Source organism: Schistocerca cancellata, chromosome 6, assembly GCF_023864275.1.
Source record: "Schistocerca cancellata isolate TAMUIC-IGC-003103 chromosome 6, iqSchCanc2.1, whole genome shotgun sequence".
Taxonomy (NCBI): domain Eukaryota; kingdom Metazoa; phylum Arthropoda; class Insecta; order Orthoptera; family Acrididae; genus Schistocerca; species Schistocerca cancellata.
In genome coordinates this window covers 18,849,805-18,874,065 of record NC_064631.1, presented here as the reverse complement: position 1 = coordinate 18,874,065, position 24,261 = coordinate 18,849,805, and the positions used below count along the sequence as shown (strand labels likewise).

The window sequence follows — 24,261 nt, the reverse complement described above, 5'->3', positions numbered from 1 at the left end:
AACTGTGAATGCGAGTCGCACATTGTGTGGTATGTGGTTAGGGGGGCATGACGTGACCAAGTGCAGGGCATGAGCTGACAGTCATGCCAGGGCAGGAACCATTGACAGTTGTGGCTAAATTGCAAATTTTTCAGAGTAAATTAATTAAGACTTAGACTCAGTGATTTGATTTTATTTTGATATTTACCATTGTAACCAAGACAGCTGACTTGTGTTTAGATCTCATAGTTTATCGTTTTTAGATCTAGTCTGCTTTTATTTTATTTACTTAGTAATAACCCAAAAAGATGATGCTTGGATCAAAATATTACTATTTATATTAAATTTAAAGGGTATATATATATATATATATATATATATATATATATATATATATATATATATATATATATATTTGGTAAGTCTCATCATCTTTCTTTTTAGATATAGTTTTTCCACGTGGAATGTTTCCCTCTATTATATATATATATATATATATATATATATATATATATATATATATATATATATATATATATATATATATATATAATAGAGGGAAACATTCCACGTGGAAAAACTATATCTAAAAAGAAAGATGATGAGACTTACCAAACAAAAGCGCTGGCAGGTCGATAGACACACAAACAAACACAAACGTACACATAAAATTCAAGCTTTCGAAACAAACGGTTGCTTCGTCAGGAAAGAGGGAAGGAGAGGGAAAGACGAAAGGATGTGGGTTTTAAGGGAGAGGGTAAGGAGTCATTCCAATCCCGGGAGCGGAAAGACTTACACACTCCACACCGGCTGTTCAGAGCATCCTCCTACAGGCCAACTGCAAATTAGAACAGCATGCCACCCTCCACCTTAAAAAACTATCCAATCTCCTGGTTTCCCACCTCTGGAAGGGCAACTCACTCACCCTTCACAACCTTTCCAGCAAAACCTCAACCTCCTCTCATTGCACACAAACCCAGTCTCTCCCATCTACTCAATCTCCCACTCCCAGCTCCACTCTCTCCAAAAACTCAAAATTCCAATCAACACAATCTGGAACCACAACACCCCAATTCAGTAGTTAACCTTTCCTCCAAACCCCTCTCCCAATCCGAAACCTCTGTCATATCCAAAGGCCTCACCTTCAGCCCCACTACCAGATTTAACCAAACAGCCCTCGTCAAAGATTTACTGTCCTACACCCATACTCTTTGCTGGAAATATCACTTTTCCATGAAGAAAAATGATCCTAATACTACTCCTAATGATCCAACTCACCAAGACACTATCCAAATTGAACCCTGCCTGGAACAGTTCCGTCCTCCGTCACAGCGGGACCCACCTCCTCTTCCTCAAAATCACCCTCTCCTAACCTTCCAGGAATTTCTGACTTCCAGCCTTGCCTCTCAATCCTTCTTAAAAAACCTTAATCCTACTCCCAACATCACCACTGCTGAAGCCCTGGCTATCCGTGATCTGAAGGCTGACCAATCCATCGTCATTCTTCCGGTGGACAAGGGTTCCACGACTGTGGTACTTGATCGTCGGGAGTATGTGGCTGAGGGACTGCGTCAGCTTTCAGACAACACTTCTTACAAAGTTTGCCAAGGTAATCCCATTCCTGATGTCCAGGTGGAGCTTCAAGGAATCCTCAGAACCTTAGGCCCCCTACAAAACCTTTCACCTGACTCCATCAACCTCCTGACCCCACCAACAGCCCGCACCCCTACCTTCTACCTTCTTCCTAAAATTCACAAACCCAATCATCCCGGCCGTCCCATTGTAGCTGGTTACCAAGCCCCCACAGAACGCATCTCTGCCTACGTAGATCAACACCTTCAACCCATCACATGCAGTCTCCCGTCCTTCATCAAAGACACCAACCACTTTCTCGAATGCCTGGAATCCCTACCCAGTCTGTTACCCCCGGAAACCATCCTTGTAACCATTGATGCCACTTCCTTATACACAAATATTCCGCATGTCCAGGGCCTCGCTGCGATGGAGCACTTCCTTTCATGCCGATCACCTGCCACCCTACCTAAAACCTCTTTCCTCATTACCTTAGCCAGCTTCATCCTGACCCACAACTTCTTCACTTTCGAAGGCCAGACATACCAACAATTAAAGGGAACAGCCATGGGTACCAGGATGGCCCCCTCGTACGCCAACCTATTCATGGGTCGCTTAGAGGAAGCCTTCTTGGTTACCCAGGCCCGCCAACCCAAAGTTTGGTTCAGATTTATTGATGACATTTTCATGATCTGGACTCACAGTGAAGAAGAACTCCAGAATTTCCTCTCCAACCTCAACTCCTTTCGTTCCATCAGCTTCACCTGGTCCTACTCTAAATCCCATGTCACTTTCCTTGTCGTTGACCTCCACCTGTCCAATGCCCAGCTTCACACGTCCGTCCACATCAAACCCACCATCAAGCAACAGTACCTCCATTATGACAGCTGCCACCCATTCCACATCAAACAGTCCCTTCCCTACAACCTAGGTCTTCGTGGCAAACGAATCTGCTCCAGACCGGAATCCTTGAACCATTACACCAACAACCTGAAAACAGCTTTCGCATCCCGTAACTACCCTCCCGACCTGGTACAGAAGCAAATAACCAGAGCCACTTCCTCATCTCCTCAAACTCGGAACCTCCCACAGAAGAACCCCAAAAGTGCCCCACTTGTGACAGGATACTTTCCGGGACTGGATCAGATTCTGAATGTGGCTCTCCAGCAGGGATACGACTTCCTCAAATCCTGCCCTGAAATGAGATCCATCCTTCATGAAATCCTCCCCACTCCACCTAGAGTGTCTTTCCGCAGTCCACCTAATCTTTGTAACCTCTTAGTTCATCCCTATGAAATCCCCAAACCACCTTCCCTACCCTCTGGCTCCTACCCTTGTAACGGCCCCCGGTTAAAACCTGTCCCACGCACCCTCCCCCCCCCGCCTACTCCAGTCCTGTAACCCGGAAGGTGTACACAATCAAAGGCAGAGCCACGTGTGAAAGCACCCACGTGATCTACCAACTGACCTGCCTACACTGTGAAGCCTTCTATGTGGGAATGACCAGCAACAAACTGTCCATCCACATGAATGGACACAGGCAGACAGTGTTTGTTGGTAATGAGGATCACCCTGTGGCTAAACATGCCTTGGTGCACGGCCAGCACATCTTGGCACAGTGTTACACCGTCCGGGTTATCTGGATACTTCCCACTAACACCAACCTGTCAGAACTCCGGAGATGGGAACTTTCCCTTCAGCATATCCTCTCTTCTCGCTATCCGCCAGGCCTCAATCTCCGCTAATTTCTAATTTCAATTTGCCGCCGCTCATACCTCACCTGTCTTTCAACAACATCTTTGCCTCTGTACTTCTGCCTCGACTGACATCCCTGCCCAAACTGTTTGCCTTTACAAATGTCTGCTTGTGCCTGTATATGTGTGGATGGATATGTGTGTGTGTGCGAATGTATACCTGTCCTTTTTTCCCCCTAAGGTAAGTCTTTCCACTCCCAGGATTGGAATGACTCCTTACCCTCTCCCTTAAAACCCAAATCCTTTCGTCTTTCCCTCTCCTTCCCTCATTCCTGACGAGGCAACCGTTGGTTGCGAAAGCTAGAATTTTGTGTGTATGTTTGTGTTTGTTTGTGTGTCTATCGACCTGCCAGCGCTTTTGTTTGGCAAGTCTCATCATCTTTCTTTTATATAAAGAAAGATGATGAGACTTACCAAACAAAAGCGCTGGCAGGTCGATAGACACACAAAGAAACACAAACATACACACAAAATTCTAGCTTTCGCAACCAACGGTTGCCTCGTCAGGAAAGAGGGAAGGAGAGGGAAAGACAAAAGGATATGGCTAATTTTAAAGGCGAAAAAGGGTTAGTTAGAGCTGGGCTATGTAGATCCTGTGGTTAACTTGTGTAGGTAGATAATGATGTGCATAAAGGTTAGGTGGTTGTGTTGCCGCCAAAACACGTTAAAGGGTGGATAAATACGGGAAAATTTCGAAAAAAGTACGTGAGGATAAATTAAAAGGGGTGGTTTGGTGGTGGCAGATTATGGAAATGAAGCTAACAATTGTCTGATGAAGAAATAATGACGTTAAAACCTGTTGGAAGCGGCTAAAAATGATCGGTGATGTGAGAAAAATGGAAATGGAAATAAACAAAAAGTTATTAAAACTATCCGAAAAGGTTGTTTAATAGCTGAAAGGAACTGTTTGTGAACTGGAAACGGTGGATTTTATAGCAGCGGTAGTGTTGAAAGCGGAAAAAAATGGAAAAAAATTTTTTGGTTATGGTTTGAAAGTGGGTTACGTATTATTACGTATTATTGAGTATATATCGGCAGGATAAAATTGTTTACTGGATTACGGTAAAAAAGGAGAAGGTGAATAGAAAGTAAAACTGCTGGCAAAAACAGAAGGACGAAATAAGACAACAGAAAAGACTACGAAATGTAACAGTGACAATAACAAATGTTATTGTTGGTTTCAAATTAATGATATGGATATAATAGAGGGAAACATACCACGTGGGAAAAATATATGTAAAAAGAAAGATGATGAGACTTACCAAACAAAAGCGCTGGCAGGTCGATAGATACACTAACATACACACAAAATTCTAGCTTTCGCAACCAACGGTTGCCTCGTCAGGAAAGAGGGAAGGAGAGGGAAAGACAAAAGGTATGTGCGGATGGATATGTGTGTGTGTGCGAGTGTATACCTGTCCTTTTTTCCCTCTAAGGTAAGTCTTTCCGCTCCCGGGATTGGAATGACTCCTTACCCTCTCCCTTAAAACCCACATCCTTTCATCTTTCCCTCTCCTTCCCTCTTTCCTGACGAAGCAACCGTTGGTTGCGAAAGCTTGAATTTTGTGTGTATGTTTGTGTTTGTTTGTGTGTCTATCGACCTGCCAGCGCTTTTGTTTGGTAAGTCTCATCATCTTTGTTTATATACATATACTGCTTGTGTCTGCTTGTGTCTGTATATGTGTGGATGGATATGTGTGTGTGTGCGAGTGTATACCCGTCCTTTTTTCCCCCTAAGGTAAGTCTTTCCGCTCCCGGGACTGGGATGACTCCTTACCCTCTCCCTTAAAACCCACATCCTTTCGTCTTTCCCTCTCCTACCCTCTTTCCTGATGAGGCAACAGTTTGTTGCGAAAGCTTGAACTTTGTGTGTATGTTTGTGTTCGTTTGTGTGTCTGTTGACTTGCCAGCACTTTCATTTGGTAAGTCACATCATCTTTGTTTTTAGGTATATATATATATATGAATGAAAGTGCTGGCAGGTCGACAGAAGAAATTATGTTATAAGAACCTGAATTTCAGAACAGATTTTGAAAAAGTTTTCACAAATAGAAACTTGTGATTTCTATGGCTGGGAGGGAGGGGGGACGTGTCCATTGGGGGGGCTGGTATGTCTGAAGAAGTGTGTCCCGGCACCTACGGTTTTAGAAATTAAGCACTACGCGTAATGCAGAGAAATGTTGGCTGCAGCCACCATGAGAGATGATGAACATGAAATGCCGTGTTGACAGTTGCTTTTAAGTTACCAGTGACTGACCTGCAGGAAAATACGTGTTTTGTAAGCCTGAATCTAAACTCGTTTGCTAATGTAACCACAGCTTCATAATGTGCAATGTACTCGAGAAAACAGTGGTCAACAACCTGCGTCAGAACTATTAACTACACTCGCTAATCTCTGTGAGCAACTTCAAGAGAGAAAAATTTCAGTTTCAACACGAAAAATAAACTTCATTGGTACCTGAAACTATCCACACACTGGCTACACATGCTGATGTGTTACCAACTAATGAGCAGTCCTAGTTGGCACATGGTTGCAGGTTATAGGTGACACAGGCACAGCATATAGAAAGAATAAAAGTAAGGAAATGTTTTTCTACATTTCTCCAACTATTTGAGAAGAGCACCTTTATTCCGTACTTTGTGTATTACTCACTTCATATGCATCACAGCAGTCATCCAGTTCATTTTGTGGACTTTTATAGACCCTGGATACTTAGTTTCCCAACTTAACTCACAGTAAACTTTTTATTTTTGCAAGCAACATATCCTTTCACTTGATGCAAAAGTTTGCATCACCATGTCTTCTCATTCCATCAATATTTTATGGCCTTGCCAAACCAGTCAAAATGATGATTAGCTGCCCTGATCTTGTGGAAAGAATCCAGATTTTTTACATATTTCTGAATACTTCTGTTCTTGCCCTGCATATGAAGACAAAAGTGTCCTGTTTCACTTCATTCTTATGTTTTTTCTTTACCAATACAATATATGGCCATTTCACTAATCATAAATGTGGCTGTGGTTTGTAGGGCTACTTTGGTAACTGGTATGAGAGGTCCTCCCTCTCAAAGTGTTTCTGCACATGCACACAAATTGTTGCAGTTGGTCTTTAAACACAATTCCTTGTCTGGCTTTCTTTTTGATGTGTTTCAATCACAAATACTGGTTCTTCTCCTTATATTTCATGTTTCACCAGTTGTAACCACACCAAACACACACACACACACACACACACACACACACACACACACACACACACACAATATGGTGGTAATGAAATTCACACATTTTGTGCACAGCACTAGCCAAACAATGAAAGTGAGCTGACCATTTGTTGTGGCAGTATGGCAAAGATGACCAATTCGGGTGGAAGTGTCAAACAAAAAGGAACTTTAATCAGACTTCAGTCTACATCCAAATGTATTAGCAAACATATTTGCAAACATCATCATCACAAAAAGAGAGAATGATGTTATTTGCTCCTAAATTTCTACATGGAGTAGAAGTTAAAAGGAAGGAACATTAAGGTTTATAATATCTTAGACATTAAAGTTGCTAGAGAGGGAGCACAAGTTCAGATTAGAAAATAATGACAAAGGAGTTTTACTAGCCTCTTCCAAGGGAACTAGCTCATCACTTGCCTTAAATGAGTTAATGAAACCCTACATCAGAATGGAATCTGCACCCAACTCCTCTCAGATATGATCGAGCCAGGTGGCACAGTGGTTAAGACACTGCCAGCTAAACTCCTGTCTGGCAGTCAACATTTAGAATTTCATGGTTCCCTTAAATCACTTAAGGCTAGTCAGGATGGTCTCTTTGAAAGGGGCATGACCACTTTCCTTCACTATCCTTCCTGAGTATGATTTTGTGCTCCATATTTAATGACCTCATTGTCAATGAGATGTCAAACTCATATCTTCCTTCTTCCACTTTAGTACAAAATCAGTTTCTTAACCTTTTTGGCACCTCGCTCAGTAGAGAAGGAATTTATGTTTTGCTACTAATGCTGCAGACAGCTTCATGAGGATGTCTGTGCCATTAGGAGACACAGAAACATTCCTTAGGCTATGGCCAATGCTCATATAACTAAAATCATAAAGGATGCAAATGCCAGACATGAAAGCCTGCATTACATGATTTCAATCTGCTTCAAAATTGCTTTTATGGTCTGACAACTTAATTGCTGTCATAGTACACTCAAATGAGAACAACATTCCATACTCATCACTACTACCATAGTGGTGCCAACGGCCTTGCCGCAGTGGTAACACTGGTTCCTGTCAGATCACTGAAGTGAAGCACTGTCGGGCTGGGCTAGCACTTGGATGGGTGACCAGCCGGTCTGCCGAGCGCTGTTGGCAAACGGGGTGCACTCAGCCCCTTGTGAGGCAAACTGAGGAGCTACTTGATTGAGAAGTAGTGGCTCTGGTCTCGGAAACTGACATACAGCCGGGAGAGCGGTGTGCTGACCACATGCCCCTCCATATCTGCATCCAGTGACACCTGTGGGCTGAGGATGACACGGAGGCCAGTTGGTACCTTTGGGCCTTCATGGACTGTGCAGGAGGAGTTTAGTTTAGTTTTGGTTTTAATACCATAATGGCAAACATACATAAACACAAAAACACATGCTATATCACCCAGTACATTGTTCTACACATGTTGATCTGATAATTTCAGTATACAGCCAGCAGCAATGCAAAGTTATACTGACAACAGTTGTCACTGACCAGCTGGGGACAAGGTGCCAATTATATCTTTTGTCACCAAGTATAACATTATCATCATATAAGATTTGTACCTTGTAAACACAAATCTGTACAGGCTTATGTCATTGCATATAGCAAGTAAGTCAGTCTATAAAACTGAAGCAAAAACTTCAAAACCATTTACAAACAATAACATTTAAAAACTTTCACTGGCTTATAGAAGTTGTAAACTAACATATAACAACACACAAGTAACAGAAATATACCTAGCTCTTATTTGTTACACTTATTTTATGAATAAGTGTAACAAATTCTATAAAAACCTTATGCTATATCATTATGTCTATTTGTTCAACATATTGTCCTCCTCTTTTTTCAGTATGTGTGTTTATTTCCATTTCTGTGAGTACATCTTCAACTCTTCCTTTCTTGCTTGTATGTAGTCATTGTAGGACTTTGCCTACCTCTGAAATAATCTAGTCAGTCTGTTTCAAACATGTTGCCACTATGAAATTTTTGTTTTCAACCATCTGTCACAGTTAAGTTGGTAGATACCAGATCTTCACAAGGGATCTTCTTTGTTGTTTACATGGTGCATCAGTCTATTCAGTGTATGCTTAGTACACAAGCTGATATTTACTTTTTTAATCAAAAAGAGACCTTCACAAATCTGTCCAATATTTGACCAATATACAGTTCCAAGTTACATACCAGGGTGTCTACGACCCAGGACATCCGGGAGATCCGGGAAAAACCCAGGATTTTTTTCATCTGGGAGAAAACCGGGATAAACCCGGGAATTTTTTGGAATGCCGGGATTTGTTTTTTTTTTTTTTTTTTTTTTTTTTTTTTTTTTTTTTTTTTTTTTTTTTTTTTAGCTTTCAGTTAAATTTTTGTAATTTTGACTGGTAAGAAACAATATTCTAACAAAGGGTATTGTGTGTCCCACTACTGCAGAATAATACTGCAGCAATAAAACATGAACGGGAGGGAAAAAAAAACTATATACAGGAAATAAACACAGTGCTTATACAAGCGTCTGCCAACAGCAAAATGTGTTAAAGGCCTTAGAAAGACTGTTCAGTGCTTCATAACGACAAATTGCCTCCGTCTCCGATGAGCGTGATGTCGCAACTGTTTACTTTAGATTCGTATGAGCAGGGCGGGCTCATGCGCATGTGCAGTTGAGTTGCACATGTGTAGTACCTTCTCCCACTTCTGGCTACAGAAGTGTGACTGTTAGCTCTATAAGCAGCTGCTGCAGCAAAATGCTACCCGTAAAAATTTTACTGGCACGTGCAAGTTGCCAGATTCACTGGGGGCAAACCGGGGTATCTACCCTGGGTGGAAATTTCAGGGGAATTTGAAGGGGCCACCAAATTCATATCCTTGAGGATAAAAAAACTTGTTTCACAAAGCGCCTAGTATCAAGCGCACATTGGTCTGTTGATTATTCATATGATTTTGAAACGCATCCCTGTTGATTTTTGAACATTTTAGAACATATTCTAAGTTTATTTCTGAATGAATCATAAGTTGAATTTTGAATGTGTGTATAGTGTACGTCATGTATCTGCCAGGGGAATCCCATCGCATCTACAAATAAATTTTCCTACAGACAGAAGGGGACGGGGCTATACGAGCTGAGCAGAATAAAGCCGAACGGATGAATGGCAATCGTTGTTTGTTTATGTGGTTGTGTTTGTGAATGATCAGCGTTATTATAATTACCAGCAAAATCCATAGATTGAGACTACCAGAGTGGAAATAAACAACTAACAGGAATCATAGGTAAGAAAGATTACGTATTTTCTTCTTGGTGTATCCAAGAAAATTAAATTTTGCTAGAAAATTTTTGGCCAGACCGCTACACTAATAAGGACCAGTTGTACTGTCCCCGGTAGCAGTCGCCTGAGTAGCACGGAAAACGTGTTGTATGAACACCTAATAACGCCTGACCGGAGAATAAACACGGAATAACTAAACCGCCGATTGTGACAGGGCTAGTGAAGTTAACTCGAGAATAAGTTACAGAATTAGTGATCACAAGATTGTTTGGTAGAACGAGGAAGGAAAAGAAATGGGGACATCACACAAATTATGGAAGAATAACATGATTCCAAATTTATATGAAAATTTCATACTACTACTTTTCGATCTCATGCTTGAGAAGCTGGAGCATATGAATGAAATGTGAAACTATTTCTGAACATAAAACTTTTTTCTTTTAGTAGGCCTAATAGGCATTTGATATTGGTCCTTTGTGAATTATATTTTCTCATGTTATAAAAATTTATTTGGTGTGTGTTACAGTAGCTGCAGTATTAGACAGGCCTATTTCGTTTTATCTAGCAGACAGTGACAAAATACATGTAATCAGATTGAGAAACTACAAAAGTTTTGGGTACTGTTTGTATTAACAGCTTTTTCAGTATTAGACATTTCTTTTGTTCATGTAGCAAAACATTTGACGACCTTTGATGAGGTAATAGATTCTTTCCCAGAAAGGAAAGCATGCCATGTAAAGCCGTAACAAGATTGGAGAGAAAAAATGCTAGGACTTACGGACTGAAGAAATGTGTACTGTCTTGCTTGTCTCTTCTACTGGTTTCATTTATCTTAAATTTAATTTTAAGTCACACAAAAAAGCAAGTTATTAGCTATAGGCAATAAAGAATGGAAATTTTCTGAAGGGTTCTTGTTCTCCCGGTTACAAATTATCCCATCCAATATTGATTGCGAGGTTTTTTTTCTGATGCATAGAGCAGTCTGAGTTAGGATAATCTCCACGTGACCAGCATTTACTTTTAGTGATTTTGTTGTTTCCTCTTCGTTTATTGTTCTCACATCAAGTGAAAACAAAATGGATTTCTGTGGCCGGGAGCTATCGAGTGAATTAAAATACACTGACATGAGTACGGAAGGCTAAAATATGTTATTAGTTTCAGTTTTTATTTTATTTTATTTCCACCTTTCTGACACCCAAGTATTAATCGCCTTGCAGAACAATGAAGTTATTTTTGTCGATTTGCTAAAGAAATTTGGCTTTTATTTATCTTTTCCGATGAGGCAGTCAATTTATTTGAAACGAAGTGTTTCATTCCACACTATTGGCCAGTTTCAACTGTTCTCTGCATTTCAAAAGTGCATGTTTTCATCTTCTAGCACGTATGACATTATGCCATAATGAAGAACCAAACATTAGATAATACAGTACTGGTACTCCAAGAAAATTTACATCCAAATCTGCACATACGAATGTGCACTTTAAGCTGAATTACGCATTTTAGTATGGTGCACAAAAATTCCGATGCTGTTGGAGCATCCTCTGATGTCTTGTTTCTTTTATGACATAATGTAAGATCTTTTAATGTCTTACACTTACAAGCATACGTGCTTCCAGCATCCTAGTAGCTGCACAAGCGCGATGACGCCTGTTATCTGGCGCTCTCTGGCAACTACTCAAACGAACCTATTTCTAACAGGTCACGGGAAAATATTGCGAATGGTTATTTGAAAAGCGTTATTTTCAAAGTAAATTTCCTTTTATGTAAGATGAACTATGTGGGAGAATGTACGATGAATTTCTTAAATCACAGAGCGTTTGACTCTCATTTAAAAATCAAGTCTTTGAGTACAAACATTTAGAAAAATTTCGAGCCCCGAAGATCAAGATATTTATATCTTCATTAAAAATTTTACTGTCACATTTGTGGTATATATATCTTAAAGAGTAACACATACAAAAAAGATCAACATTATATGTGAAAGCTTAGCTTCTCTTGCAGCTTATTAATCTTCAAGACCAAGATAATATGTGAAAGCACTGCTTTTCTTGTAGTAACAGTATATATAATAATTTAAATCATTAACTTTTCCTATTTGTGTGTACGCCCTACTTAACAGTTATAATGCTATTGGGTGACTACATCACGTGTCCTATGCTCGAATATCCTCTGTCATAGGCTGGCGAGATCACGTGACATGAGCTATGACTAGCTACAAATCGCATTGCAATCTTGATTTCAATGCTTTGGAAAGCAACATGCGGCGTGTGGTAGAATTTAAATTTAGACTTTCCTTATACGAACATATACAGGGAACGAAAGGCTATTTACAATTTGTACAGAAACCAGATGGCAGTTATAAGAGTCGAGGGACATGAAAGGGAAGCAGTGGTTGGGAAGGGAGTGAGACAGGGTTGTAGCCTCTTCCCGGTGTTATTCAATCTGTATATTGAGCAAGCAGTGAAGGAAACAAAAGAAAAATTCGGAGTAGATATTAAAATCCATGGAGAAGAAATAAAAACTTTGAGGTTCACCGATGACATTGTAATTCTGTCAGAGACAGCAAAGGCCTTGGAAGAGCAGTTGAACGGAATGGATGGTGTCTTGAAGGGAGGATATAAGATGAACATCAACAAAAGCAAAATGAGGATAATGGAATGTAGTCGAATTAAGTCGGGTGATGAAACACTTAAAGTAGTAAAGGAGTTTTGCTATTTGGGGAGCAAAATAACTGATGATGGTCGAAGTAGAGAGGATATAAAATGTAGACTGGCAATGGCAAGGAAAGCGTTTCTGAAGAAGAGAAATTTGTTAACATCGAATATAGATTTAAGTGTCAGGAAGTTATTTCTGAAAATATTTGTATGGAGTGTAGCCATGTATGGAAGTGAAACATGGATGGTAAATAGTTTGGACAAGAAGAGAATAGAAGCTTTCGAAATGTGGTGCTACAGAAGAATGCTGAAGATTAGATGGGTAGATCACATAACTAATGAGGAAGTATTGAATAGGATTGGGGAGAAGAGAAGTTTGTGGCACAACTTGACCAGAAGAAGGGATCAGTTGGTAGGACATGTTCTGAGGCATCAAGGGATCACTAATTTAGTATTGGAGGGCAGCGTGGAGGGTAAAAATCGTAGAGGGAGACCAAGAGATGAATACACTAAGCAGATTCAGAAGGATGTAGGTTGCAGTAGGTACTGGGAGATGAAGAAGCTTAGACAGGATAGAGTAGCATGGAGAGCTGCATCAAACCAGTCTCAGGACTGAAGACCACAACAACGACATGTTGCTGCACATCAAAGAACTTTCGAAAACCTATTTTTTTTTTTTTTTTTTTTTTTAACTGAGTTTGGTTTTCTAAAGAGCTGAGAAGTACTACACCAGTGTATAAAACCATAACCATTCAAAGGACTGATAAGTTTTACAGTTCCAAGGAAAAGTATACTGTCACTTAACATGGAAAAAGTATATCTTCACCCTGGAGAAAGTGTAATTTTAACCGGGAAATCCAGGAGAAATCTGGGAATTTTTTTTTCTTGTCCACGTATACACCCTATATATGATAACAATGTTAAACTTTGTGACAATAGATTATAATGAGGCACTGTGTTCCCAGCACATATCAATAGATTTGATCATCTGAGCAGTAGTGACTGTTATCAGTTTTTCTTTTAACTGCTGTCTGCTGTTAGACTGGACAGCATTAAACCAACCCAAGTAGAGCAGTGTTCTGAGCAACACACTTCTGGTCAAAAGTTTTCAGTCACCTAGAATAACTATGGATTTATGGATAAAAATGGGGGTTTCATTTTGAATATACTATCATCACACTGTTCTGATAATAAAACAAGTATAAACATGTAAAGACTAAGCACCTCTTTTGGGAATTTGACTGGTTTTTCACATAGAGGGATGGTGAAGAATACCCACATCAACACTGATGTTCCTTTAAGTAATATTGTTCATGTTCAATAGGTTTCATTCCTTCAACTGTTTATATAGTAACCAGTTCACATTAGTTTACAATACACTGTGTGCATCTAGCAGTGTGTTTGTATACTTTATCTAGTTCATACCATATTACCTCCTAATGGCATGGAAGCAGGAGACTGGAGTTGAAAAACATGCTGTAACTGCTGCACTGCAGCAGGAAGACTATTCTAGTAACATTACAGTAATGGAAGTTGGCATAGCTGAATCTACAGTGGTGTATACATTGCAGTGGTTCAAGCAGTGCAAGTGTTTTGTGATTTGGAAGATCCCAAATAACATTATTCAAGGAACATCATTTCATATGTGTAGGGATAAATGTTAGAAGACTCTTACTGAAACTGAAATTCATGAGAAAGTAAATAGTGTGCGAGCAGTTCCCATCTCTGTCTCGACAGTGCAATGCCGTCTTCGTGAACAATGTTTTAAGGGGTGCAAAGCAGCCAAAAAATCTTTATTACACAAATAAAATAAAATGAAATACTGCAGTGGGCACAGCAGCATAGAAACTAGAGCATGCAGCTATGACCCATGGTGTTATTCGTGGGTGAATCTGAGTTTGAAGTATGTACAAACCATCATTGAATGTTTGTTCATTGACTTCATGGAGAACATATGAAAAGTAAGTTTGTGACACCAAGAGTGAAAGATGGTGGAGGGTCCATCATGGTGTGAGGATGACAGGTGATAAACTCTGTGACTTAGTGATAATTAATGGAACATTAAAGAAGGAAGGTTACCACAGAATGCTGATCAACAATGTAGTTCCATCTAGCAAGAGACATACTGGTTTGGGTTTGTTCTGCAGCAGAACAATGATCACAAACATGCTTCTAATTTGTGCAGAGGGTATGTGAATAGAAAAGAGGAATGTGGGGATCTGAAGTATAATTTGGCCAAGTCAGTCACAATCCCACTATGGGGTGAATGTGACAGGGAGGTCAGAAAACTGAGGTCGTCTAATGTTGAAGATCTATGAACTAATTTATCGATGTTTGGACTGCAATATTGGCGAAAAGCAGTACAAAATCTTATCTCAAGAATGCCAAGACTGTGTGCAGCTGTTCTGCGGATAAAGAATGAATACTCTGGAGAGGCTAAAATCTGAACCATATTGTATTGTACTTAATGACAGAGAAAGAAAATATTTATTTCGTTGGTCTATTTAGTTTTGACAATATGTTTGTACCCTAAAATGAAGTATGTACTTTTTATAATGGGTAACTGAAAACTTTTGACTGATTGTGTATATCATGAGTTTTTATTTCTATGTATTTGTGCCACTAGGGCAGCAGTGTTATTAAAATTGTTAACTAGTATTAAACATTGTTCTCATTTGTGTCTACCATAACAGCAGTTATTCACTGTCCAGTCACATTAATGTGACCATCTGTCAAAAGCATTAACAACCACCTTTTGCCATGCAGACCACTGTGAGATATGCAGGAGTGTCATTGAGGTCCTGGAAGGAATCAACAAGGATGTGGAGCCATGCTGACTTGACTGGCTCATTGGAGTATCCATAGCATAAACAGCCCAATCGCAGAGGCCCAACGTTTTCTTGAGTGGGCATAAATCCACAGAGTTTGGTGGCTAGGGAGAATGGTAAACTCATGCTGGTGCTCTTTAAATCGCGCGTGTAAAGCACGAGCTGTATGACACATTGCATTGTCCTGCTGGTAGATGCCATCGTGCCGAGAAAAAACAAAGTGCACGTAGGCACGGACTTGGTCCCCAAGGATAGATGTGTGCTTGTGTTGATCCATTCTGTCTTCCAGAAAGTTTATTCCTGCAGGGAATGCCACAAAAACATCCCCCAGACCATAATCCATACAGGGTGTTTGCTTTAACACGTTTCACACCATACATTCCAATAAACACCTTGTGTGATATGGCTCAACCATCAGAGCTATTGATGAGTGTTCAAACTACCAACAATCTAGCTAGATAACTGTTCACTGTGGAACATTGGTGTATGGAAGCTTCTGCCTCCATAAGATATTGAAAATCCTGCTGAAACAGTGAACATCAAAGCTACATAGCCTACGCAATTGCCTTGTGAGCATTGTCCAAGTTTTACTTCAATATCAAAGTTCATAGATTACACTGGTGCACCATAATCAAAGCTTGATTTTTCTACTAGCACTTCTCCCAAACATTTTTCCTGGGATTGTCCACCTAAGTATTTGAAGCTACTCACAATAGTAGTTAGAAAAGTGTATGTTCTTTACACCATAATGCTGATTTTCTGTGAACTAATTGTAAGACCAAATTTTCTGCTGCCATCTAATAGCTGGCTGATGATATACTAAGAGTTGTAATTTAGAAAAGACTGCCAAATCATCAGCATTGCCAAACAGAACCTCATATATGTGCAGTCCACCTGATTTTTTTCTTCAAGGCGAGCAACATTGAGAGTTTTCCCATCAAACCTTTTGAACAATTACACACACTCATTGCAGTCTCCAAATACACCCTTCATGAGTAAGGTGGCATAAACACAAAAAGTGTAGTAGCCAGTACATAGCCTTGTTTGACATGAGGAAGACATGTGACAATTAGCTTTTGAAAATTATGATAGCTGCATGTTATTACAGAATGAAGTGATAATGATGGGACTCTAAGTGGAAAGTGTAATTTAGGAGTGAGAGGAAACCATAAGCTTGTAGAAGACTGATTAACACGGTGGTTTCCAATATTCCATATCTACAGCTGATCAACTGCTGCAAAATCACATTGTGTTTGTAGATAAATTCAGGAGGCAAGTGCATCAGAATGACCCATGCAATGATCATTCTAAATACTTAGGAGAAACGTTTTTCAGTATATTTTCCAATTGCTTTGATTTTCCTGCTGTAAGTTAAAGTCAGAATTCTGTGGACTATAACTGTCTTCCCAAGAGGCCAATGAGTACATGCAGATGTTGAAATAATGTAGATTTTCCACTTTTTACAATTTCAGTACAGATGCCATCTTCAACTAAAGCCCAAATCTTGCTAGGAAGTCTATGACTTTGTTGAGTTCAGTACAGGATAATGGTCTACCTCTACTCAATAACTGACATTAGGGAGAAGGCATCATGGTTCCATTTGCTAACTTTCTGTCTGCTAACATGACTCTCTGCTCCCTGGTTGACTGAGATTACCTCACCTGCCTTGAATGACAAGGAGCAGTGTTGCAGGTTGAAAGAGCCTTCTCGATCTCCTCCTAAATTCTTCGTGTGGACCCAGGGTCTGCAGCATTGTGCATGCTTTTGCATAAATTAAGCCAGAAGTTGTTGGTACATTCACAGGCTGTCTACTGAACCTTATTCTTGACAGCAAGGCAAGACATTTTTAATATTTTGTTTTACTTGATGCCTTCGCTTATTGTCTACTGTTCTTAATGGAGCTATGTCTTGCACCACAAACTGAATATACAGCACCTGACAAAAAATGTGAAGCTCTCAGACAACATTGTCAGATGCCAATGTAGCTTTGTACACATTCACACCATCAGAAGGTATGTAAATGATTAGAATTGTATTCTCTGTTACAGTTAGAAAGGCCACCAGAGTGCCTTAGTGTTGTTTGGGTTTAGTGTTGTTTCCAGGCCAGTAGAGTAAATAAGGGGTCAGGTGATGAGCGATAGCTGTGGAGGACAGGGATATGCCACATACTCATCTAAGACAGAGTTATCAGCACCTGACAGAATTATAAAGAGGTCTCATTGTGGCTCTCCATTTGGCAAACTGGTTGAATTATGCACTATCCAGATTTTTGGGGCATTTGTACGAAACAGTGGTTTGATGTTTGACTGCATGGGAACATGAGAGCAGGCACATTTGTCATCTAGGTTCCAGTTGACCACATCTGACCATCACAAGGGAGGACTGCCATGTGCACCAAGTGCAGTGTGACCACTTCACATCTACGTCTGCCATTTGAGACTAAATAGTGGAGTACCTGCTACATTGTGTCATCTCACACCATTTATAGGAAACCAACAGCAGCCATACTAGGAAATTACCTTCCCATGCATAGGCTGCTTTTAACATCACAACACAAGTGGTTGTTTGGAACCCTGCAGTGACTAAAAAGCATAGACTGCTGATGAAAGGCATTACATTCTGTTCTGCGGTAAATCATGGCTCTGCAGTACCCTAGATGAGCATTGTTGGCAAGTATGTTGGTGACCTGGGGAGATATCCCATTTTTCCAGTGCTTTGGGGATGTACAGCATTGTTACTCCTGGCATCATGGAGTGGGGAGCCATCAGGTATGATTTAAGGTCTCTGATGTCGCAAATGGAGCGAGGGAAAAAAAGACTGTTTATACGCCTCTCTATGAGCCCTAATTTGTCTCATTTTGTCTTTGTGGTACTTACGTTAAAAGTATGTTTGCAACCTTATAATCATTCTGCAGTAGAGCTCCAAACATTGTGTTCCTTCCAGGGATTCCCATTTGAATTCATGAAGCACACCCATAATACTGATATGTTGATCAAACCTACTGGTAACAAACAAATCTAGCAGCACATCCCTGAATTTCGTTGATGTCTTTCTTTAATCCGATCTGGTGGGCATCCCAAACAAGCAAGTAGTACTCAAGAATGAATCACTCAAGTGTGTTCTATATACACTTTCCCAGAATTCTCCCAATAAACCAAAGTCGACCATTCTCCTTTCCTTCTAATGCCCTTACATGCTCATTGCAGTTCGCATCATTATGCAGAGTTATGTGTGGATATTTAATGAACATTACTGTTTCAAGGAGTTATCCACTAACAATATATTAGAATATTACAGGAAAATCCATGCTGATTTGTGGACAGTTGCTTTTCATCTCAAGGAAATTTATTACGGGGTTAGCAACACTCCATGGTAGAGGGGGATCCCCTGACTAGACATAAACTCATGTTGTAATGTCCAGTTGCATGAAAGATGTCGCTAACAAAGCCTGCCAAGTGTGAGCCATGTGCTGCAATCTGCTTCCTACTTGCATATCAAAACGGTTTACGGTGAAGGTGTCACAACAGAACAAGTATGTTTAAGTGGTGCAGCAAGTTTAGTGGAGCTGGAACAAATGTTCATGATGAACAGAGGAGTGGAAGACCTTCCATTTTGACTGATAGGTTGGTGTAAAAACTTGAGGAAACTGTTTGTGAAGAACGCCTGTTGACAGTGGATGAAATTTCTGTGTTGTTTCCACAGCTCTCCAGAACTTTCCTATATGAGACACTAACAGAAATGCTGGTATACTAGAAACCATGTGCAAGATGGGTCCCAAAACAGCTGACATAACAGCACAAGAAAAATCGGGTAAGGAGCACCCCCAAGTTTCCTGAGTGACTTGATTGGATGGTGAGGATGTCTGAGCTCTTTTGTGACTGGAGACAAAACATGGGTCGCTCACACATGGGACAAAAAGACAGTCATCACAGTGGCGTCACACCAATTCCCCATCTGCCAGAGATTCAAAACTATCATTTTAAGCCAAAAGATCACGACTTCAGTGTTTAGGGACCGAAGTGGCACCATTTTGCTCAAATATTGTGATACACTAAAAAATCTCAAAAGGAGCATTCAAACCAGGGAAGGGGTGGTAGATTCTGACAAGAGGAGTGTGTTTATTGCACAGTAATGCTTGTCCTCACATGGCCCTAGCCATTGGGGTGCTTTTGGAGTCATTTGGTTGGGATATTTCAAACATTCCCCCTCCCCTTGTCTGCCATTGTTCCCCTGACCTTGCACGTTTAGGTTATCGGGTTATCACATTTTCACCTCCCGGAAAGCATGCATAAGTGGAATTAAATATTCAGCTGACAAGCAGGTAGAGAAAGAGGTTCTGAAGTGGGGTAAGAAGCTGGCAGAAGAGTTCTTCAAGAAGGGCATAAGGAAGTTTGTGCAATGGCTCATCACATGCATTGATCAGGATGGTGATTACGTGGAAAAATAGTCAGCAAGTGTGTCAACAATATCCTGTATTTTTTTCACATACACTTTTCGTAAAAAAATATAAAAATCTAATGCACTAACTTTCTGAACATGCCTTTTAGAAAACCTAGTACACTAACTTTCTGAACATGTCTTGTATATTCGAACTTAGAACATGTGCAAGATTTCTGCTGCAAACTGATGTTAAAGATATTGGTCTGTAATTTTGTGGTCAATTCTTTTACCCTCCAACTTCTCTATAAAAGGGATACTTATTACTGTGCCCTCCATAGGGGAGTCTATTGTTGTTTTGGTCTTCAGTCCTGAGACTGGTTTGATGCAGCTCTCCATGCTACTCTATCCTGTCCAAGCTTCTTCATCTCCCAGTACCTACTGCAACCTACATCCTTCTGAATCTGCTTAGTGTATTCATCTCTTGGTCTCCCTCTAGGATTTTTACCCTCCACACTGCCCTCCAATACTAAACTGGTGATCCCTTGATCCCTCAGAACATGTCCTACCAACCGATCCCTTCTTCTGGTCAAGTTGTGCCACAAACTTCTCTTCTCCCCAATACTATTCAATAATTCCTCATTAGTTATGTGATCTACCCAACTAATCTTCAGCATTCTTCTGTAGCACCACATTTCGAAAGCTTCTATTCTCTTCTTGTCCAAACTCATTTATCGTCCATGTTTCACTTCCATACATGGCTACACTCCACACAAATACTTTCAGAAATGACTTCCTGACACTTAAATCTATACTCAATGTTAACAAATTTCTCTTCTTCAGAAACGCTTTCCTTGCCATTGCCAGTCTACATTTTATATCCTCTCTACTTTGACCATCATCAGCTATTTTGCTCCCCAAATAGCAAAACTCCTTTACTACTTTCAGTTTCTCATTTCCTAATCGAATTTCCTCAGCATCACCCGACCTAATTCGACTACATTCCATTATCCTCGTTTTGCTTTTGTTTATGTTCATCTTATACCCTCCTTTCAAGACACTGTCCATTCCTTTCAGCTGCTCTTCCAAGTCCTTTGCTGTCTCTGACAGAATTACAATGTCATCGGCGAACCTCAAAGTTTTTATTTCTTCTCCATGGATTTTAATACCTACTCCGAATTTCTCTTTTGTTTCCTTTACTGCTTGCTCAATGTACAGATTGAATAACATCAGGGAGAGGCTATAACCCTGTCTAACTCCCTTCCCAACCACTGCATCCCTTTCATGTCCCTCGACTCTTATAACTGCCATCTGGTTTGTGTATTCCACACAGGAGTTTCCAGTATCATCTGGGCATTATACTCACTTTTAACAGTCAGACTGCAGCATAATGTATGGTAGTTGTTTTTTCAAAATGGTAAGTTACTTTATTTTAGATGGAAACAAGAGGGAGTGAGAGCAAAAATGATGAGAGGCAAATAGGAACTGTGAGTGAGGCAAGGGAGTTAGAGCTCTGGCTTAGTACATGATTCATTTGTTTAAACTGTGAAACTGAGACTAGTATTGTGAGACCATAGCTGCTGTAAATAATTAAGTTCAGCAACTTTTGCATTTTGTGTCATTGCAAGTATTCGAGACAATAATAGCAACTTAAGCATATTTTCTGAATTTATTTTTTAATCTCTTATTGAATAATATCATTGGGCAACTCAAGTAATAGAAAGTGAGTTCTAATTGCTCAAAACTACACACTAATAATAATAAATTATGTTCAGGCATGCTTACCTTGCAGACAAGTCTTTTAACAAAATTGTATTTAATTTCAGCCTCACAGATTAGGGTTTAAGGAGGAAGATAATGATTTCATGCTGTGTCAGTGAAAAGGTCATTAGATATGAAGCATAAGAGTAGATTGGGAAGGATGGGGTTGGGAATTGGCTGCAGCCTTTTCAAAGAAACATCCTAGTATTCACCTGAATTGATTTTAAGAAAGCCTATAGAAAACCCAAATGTGGTTTGTGATTTGAATGTCTCTCCTTTTTAATATGAGTCTAGTATCTTAACCACTGAATTAAATTTCCACATTTACATTTATGGACAGAAAAATAAGGCATACTCTTTATAATTGCCCTTGGTACAAAAACTGATGAATTACACTGTGATGGTAATTATGTACCACTTTTGTAGTGATGTAAAATGCCTCAAGTATGTAAAAGTTTATTTTAAAAGTGAATTGAGGTTGGTTTTTCTTGACAAGAAACTTCTTTTTCAAAAATAAAATTTTATAGGAAACTTAATAAGTGTAGACAGTGTAAAAGAATAACACACTTATAGTCAGTTAAAATATTCCATGCTATTGTACAGATTCATATACATTGTATGCACTCATCTACGTATGAACACCATCCACTCACATATAAAAATGACTTTCTTTAAGGAGAGTGACCTATTCCACATCATTATAATATTGTGAAACTGATTTATGAAACAAATAACTAATTCTCATAATAACTTTATTCCGTAAGTTATTTATATAACAGCTCTTACAGATAGTACCTTTATTCTTCAATAACTTGAAAATTAACTACTCATAAACTATTTTCAAATTTCCATGTTGCAACAATTCATCTGAGTCTCTCTGTATTACGTCTCTTAAATGTCTGGGATATTTTGTGTAGCCAAAATATCATATTTTATGGGACATTAAAATTGTGTAGTTTTATTCAACTCTGGAATCAGAGTCTATTTCTCACAAAACAGTGTTGAAAACTTTTTACTGCTCATGGAACATAAAGAAACCAAACAAATGTAAAAGCTCTGTACATAAGGTGAAACGAATCTCCAGTTTCTAGAAAACTGTACTTTTAATTTGGACTAATAGAAAGCCTATAATAACAGCTATGAAGCAAATAAGGTAACGTGGCAAATACCATAGCTCAAAGAAATGGTGCTTCTTTTAGGTACTAAAAACCGCTATTGGACTATCGAAAATCAAAATTAATAATGTGCCATACAAGCTCAATCCTCAATGATGTGTAACTTATTCTAGATAATTCCCACCTGCTTGTTTTTCTATAAGTTGGATAAGTTACTACCTCATTGTAAGTGACAGCTGGAGAGAACAGGATGCCAACTGTATAGGAAAAGATAGATTGCTACTTATCATAAAGAAGATACAATAAGTTGCAGACAGGCACAATTAAAAGACACTTACATAAAGCTTTCAGCCACAGCCTACATCAGCAAAAAAGAAACACACCCCATACGTACACACAAGCAAGCACACGTCATGCACAAATGACCACCATCTCGGGCATAAGGTGTGCTTGCTTGTATGTATGAATGGTGTTTGTTCCTCTTTTGCTGATGAAGGTTGTGGCTGAAAGCTTTATGTAAGTGTCTTTTAATTGTGCCGTCTGCAGCTTTTAATGCATCTTCTTTACAGTAAGTAGCAATCTGTCTTTTCCTCCATTGTTGATATTCCTACCTGGAGTTTCCATTGGTAGAACGGAATGTCACCTTGAGTACACCATGACTCATATTTACAAATAAATATTATGCTGTACGTATGAGCAGAAGAAAGAGTCTCAAACAAAAGAATGTTACAGGCATTTGGGAAATTACCTGTTCCCAAGTTTAGGATACTAGTATTATTTCTGATACCAGACCAACATTGTTTCAGAATCAGACAACCTTGGAAGCACTGATTCGGAGGTTAAGAAGATTTTAACACTGCACCTGCCTATTTCAGAGTACGATACATTGGGCAGTGACTCAGAAGGAGAACTTCCTGGGGGCCAAGTGGCAGCCAGTCAGGAGCTTGTTTCTTTCAGACATAGAATGGCAAGAGGTGAGATCCACGGTACGCAAAACACTCCATTTTTCACTACAGTTATAATTCTTTAAACATTATTAATAGAGTACTATAGCTAGAGCTAAGTGTACAAAGGTTAAGGAGTACAGAAAAATAAAACAAGGTTTGTTTGCACAGTAGAGGTTTCAGTATTATCATTTTATAATTGTGCATGGAAACTGTAGACAGCATCTACAAGATTTCTTTACATCACCTTTGATTACCAGTAATGGAGTCCCTGAATTTCTTTTGTTGTTTACTGTGCTGTTAAAGTGTTTTGTTACAACATTTGAAAAACTGCAAAGCTCAGTCTAATTGCTCCATCATAGTTCAAAATATAAATAGTAAATTACTTATGCACTAAGATATCAGAATTTCTGATTTCTTGCAGGACTGTGGTTTATTGCATCGTAATGCCCTCTGTGTGCTATGTTACTGTATTGTGGTCTTTAATCTGCAGAGTGGTTTGGTGCAGCTCTCCACACTAGGTCAACCCTGTGCAATCCACTTCATTGATGCCTCAGGATGTGTCATATTAATCTATCCTTCCTTTGGTCAGGTTGTTCCATAAAGGCCTTTTCTCCACAGTATGATACTGTATCTCTTCATTAGTTTCTCAATCTACCCATTTTATCTTAAGCAGTCTTTTGTAACACCACATTTCAACAGCTTCTGTTATTTTCCTTAAAGAATTTTTTATATAAAATCCTTTAATAGTCCAGACCGGAATATTTTAACAATCATT

General features: G+C 39.5%; 1 protein-coding gene and 1 pseudogene across 1 annotated transcript in view; both read left to right on the top strand.

The window, feature by feature from the left end:
* The window catches only part of LOC126191144 (Down syndrome cell adhesion molecule-like protein Dscam2), a 395,591-nt gene that overhangs the window by 352,317 nt on the left and 19,013 nt on the right, over window positions 1-24,261 (top strand). Inside the window, exon 33 of the mRNA XM_049931899.1 lies at window positions 23,346-23,513. Within this exon, the coding sequence (XP_049787856.1) occupies window positions 23,346-23,513 (168 nt within the window). The remainder of the gene's footprint in view (window positions 1-23,345; window positions 23,514-24,261) is intronic.
* Window positions 7,552-7,669, top strand: LOC126089849 (5S ribosomal RNA; annotated as a pseudogene).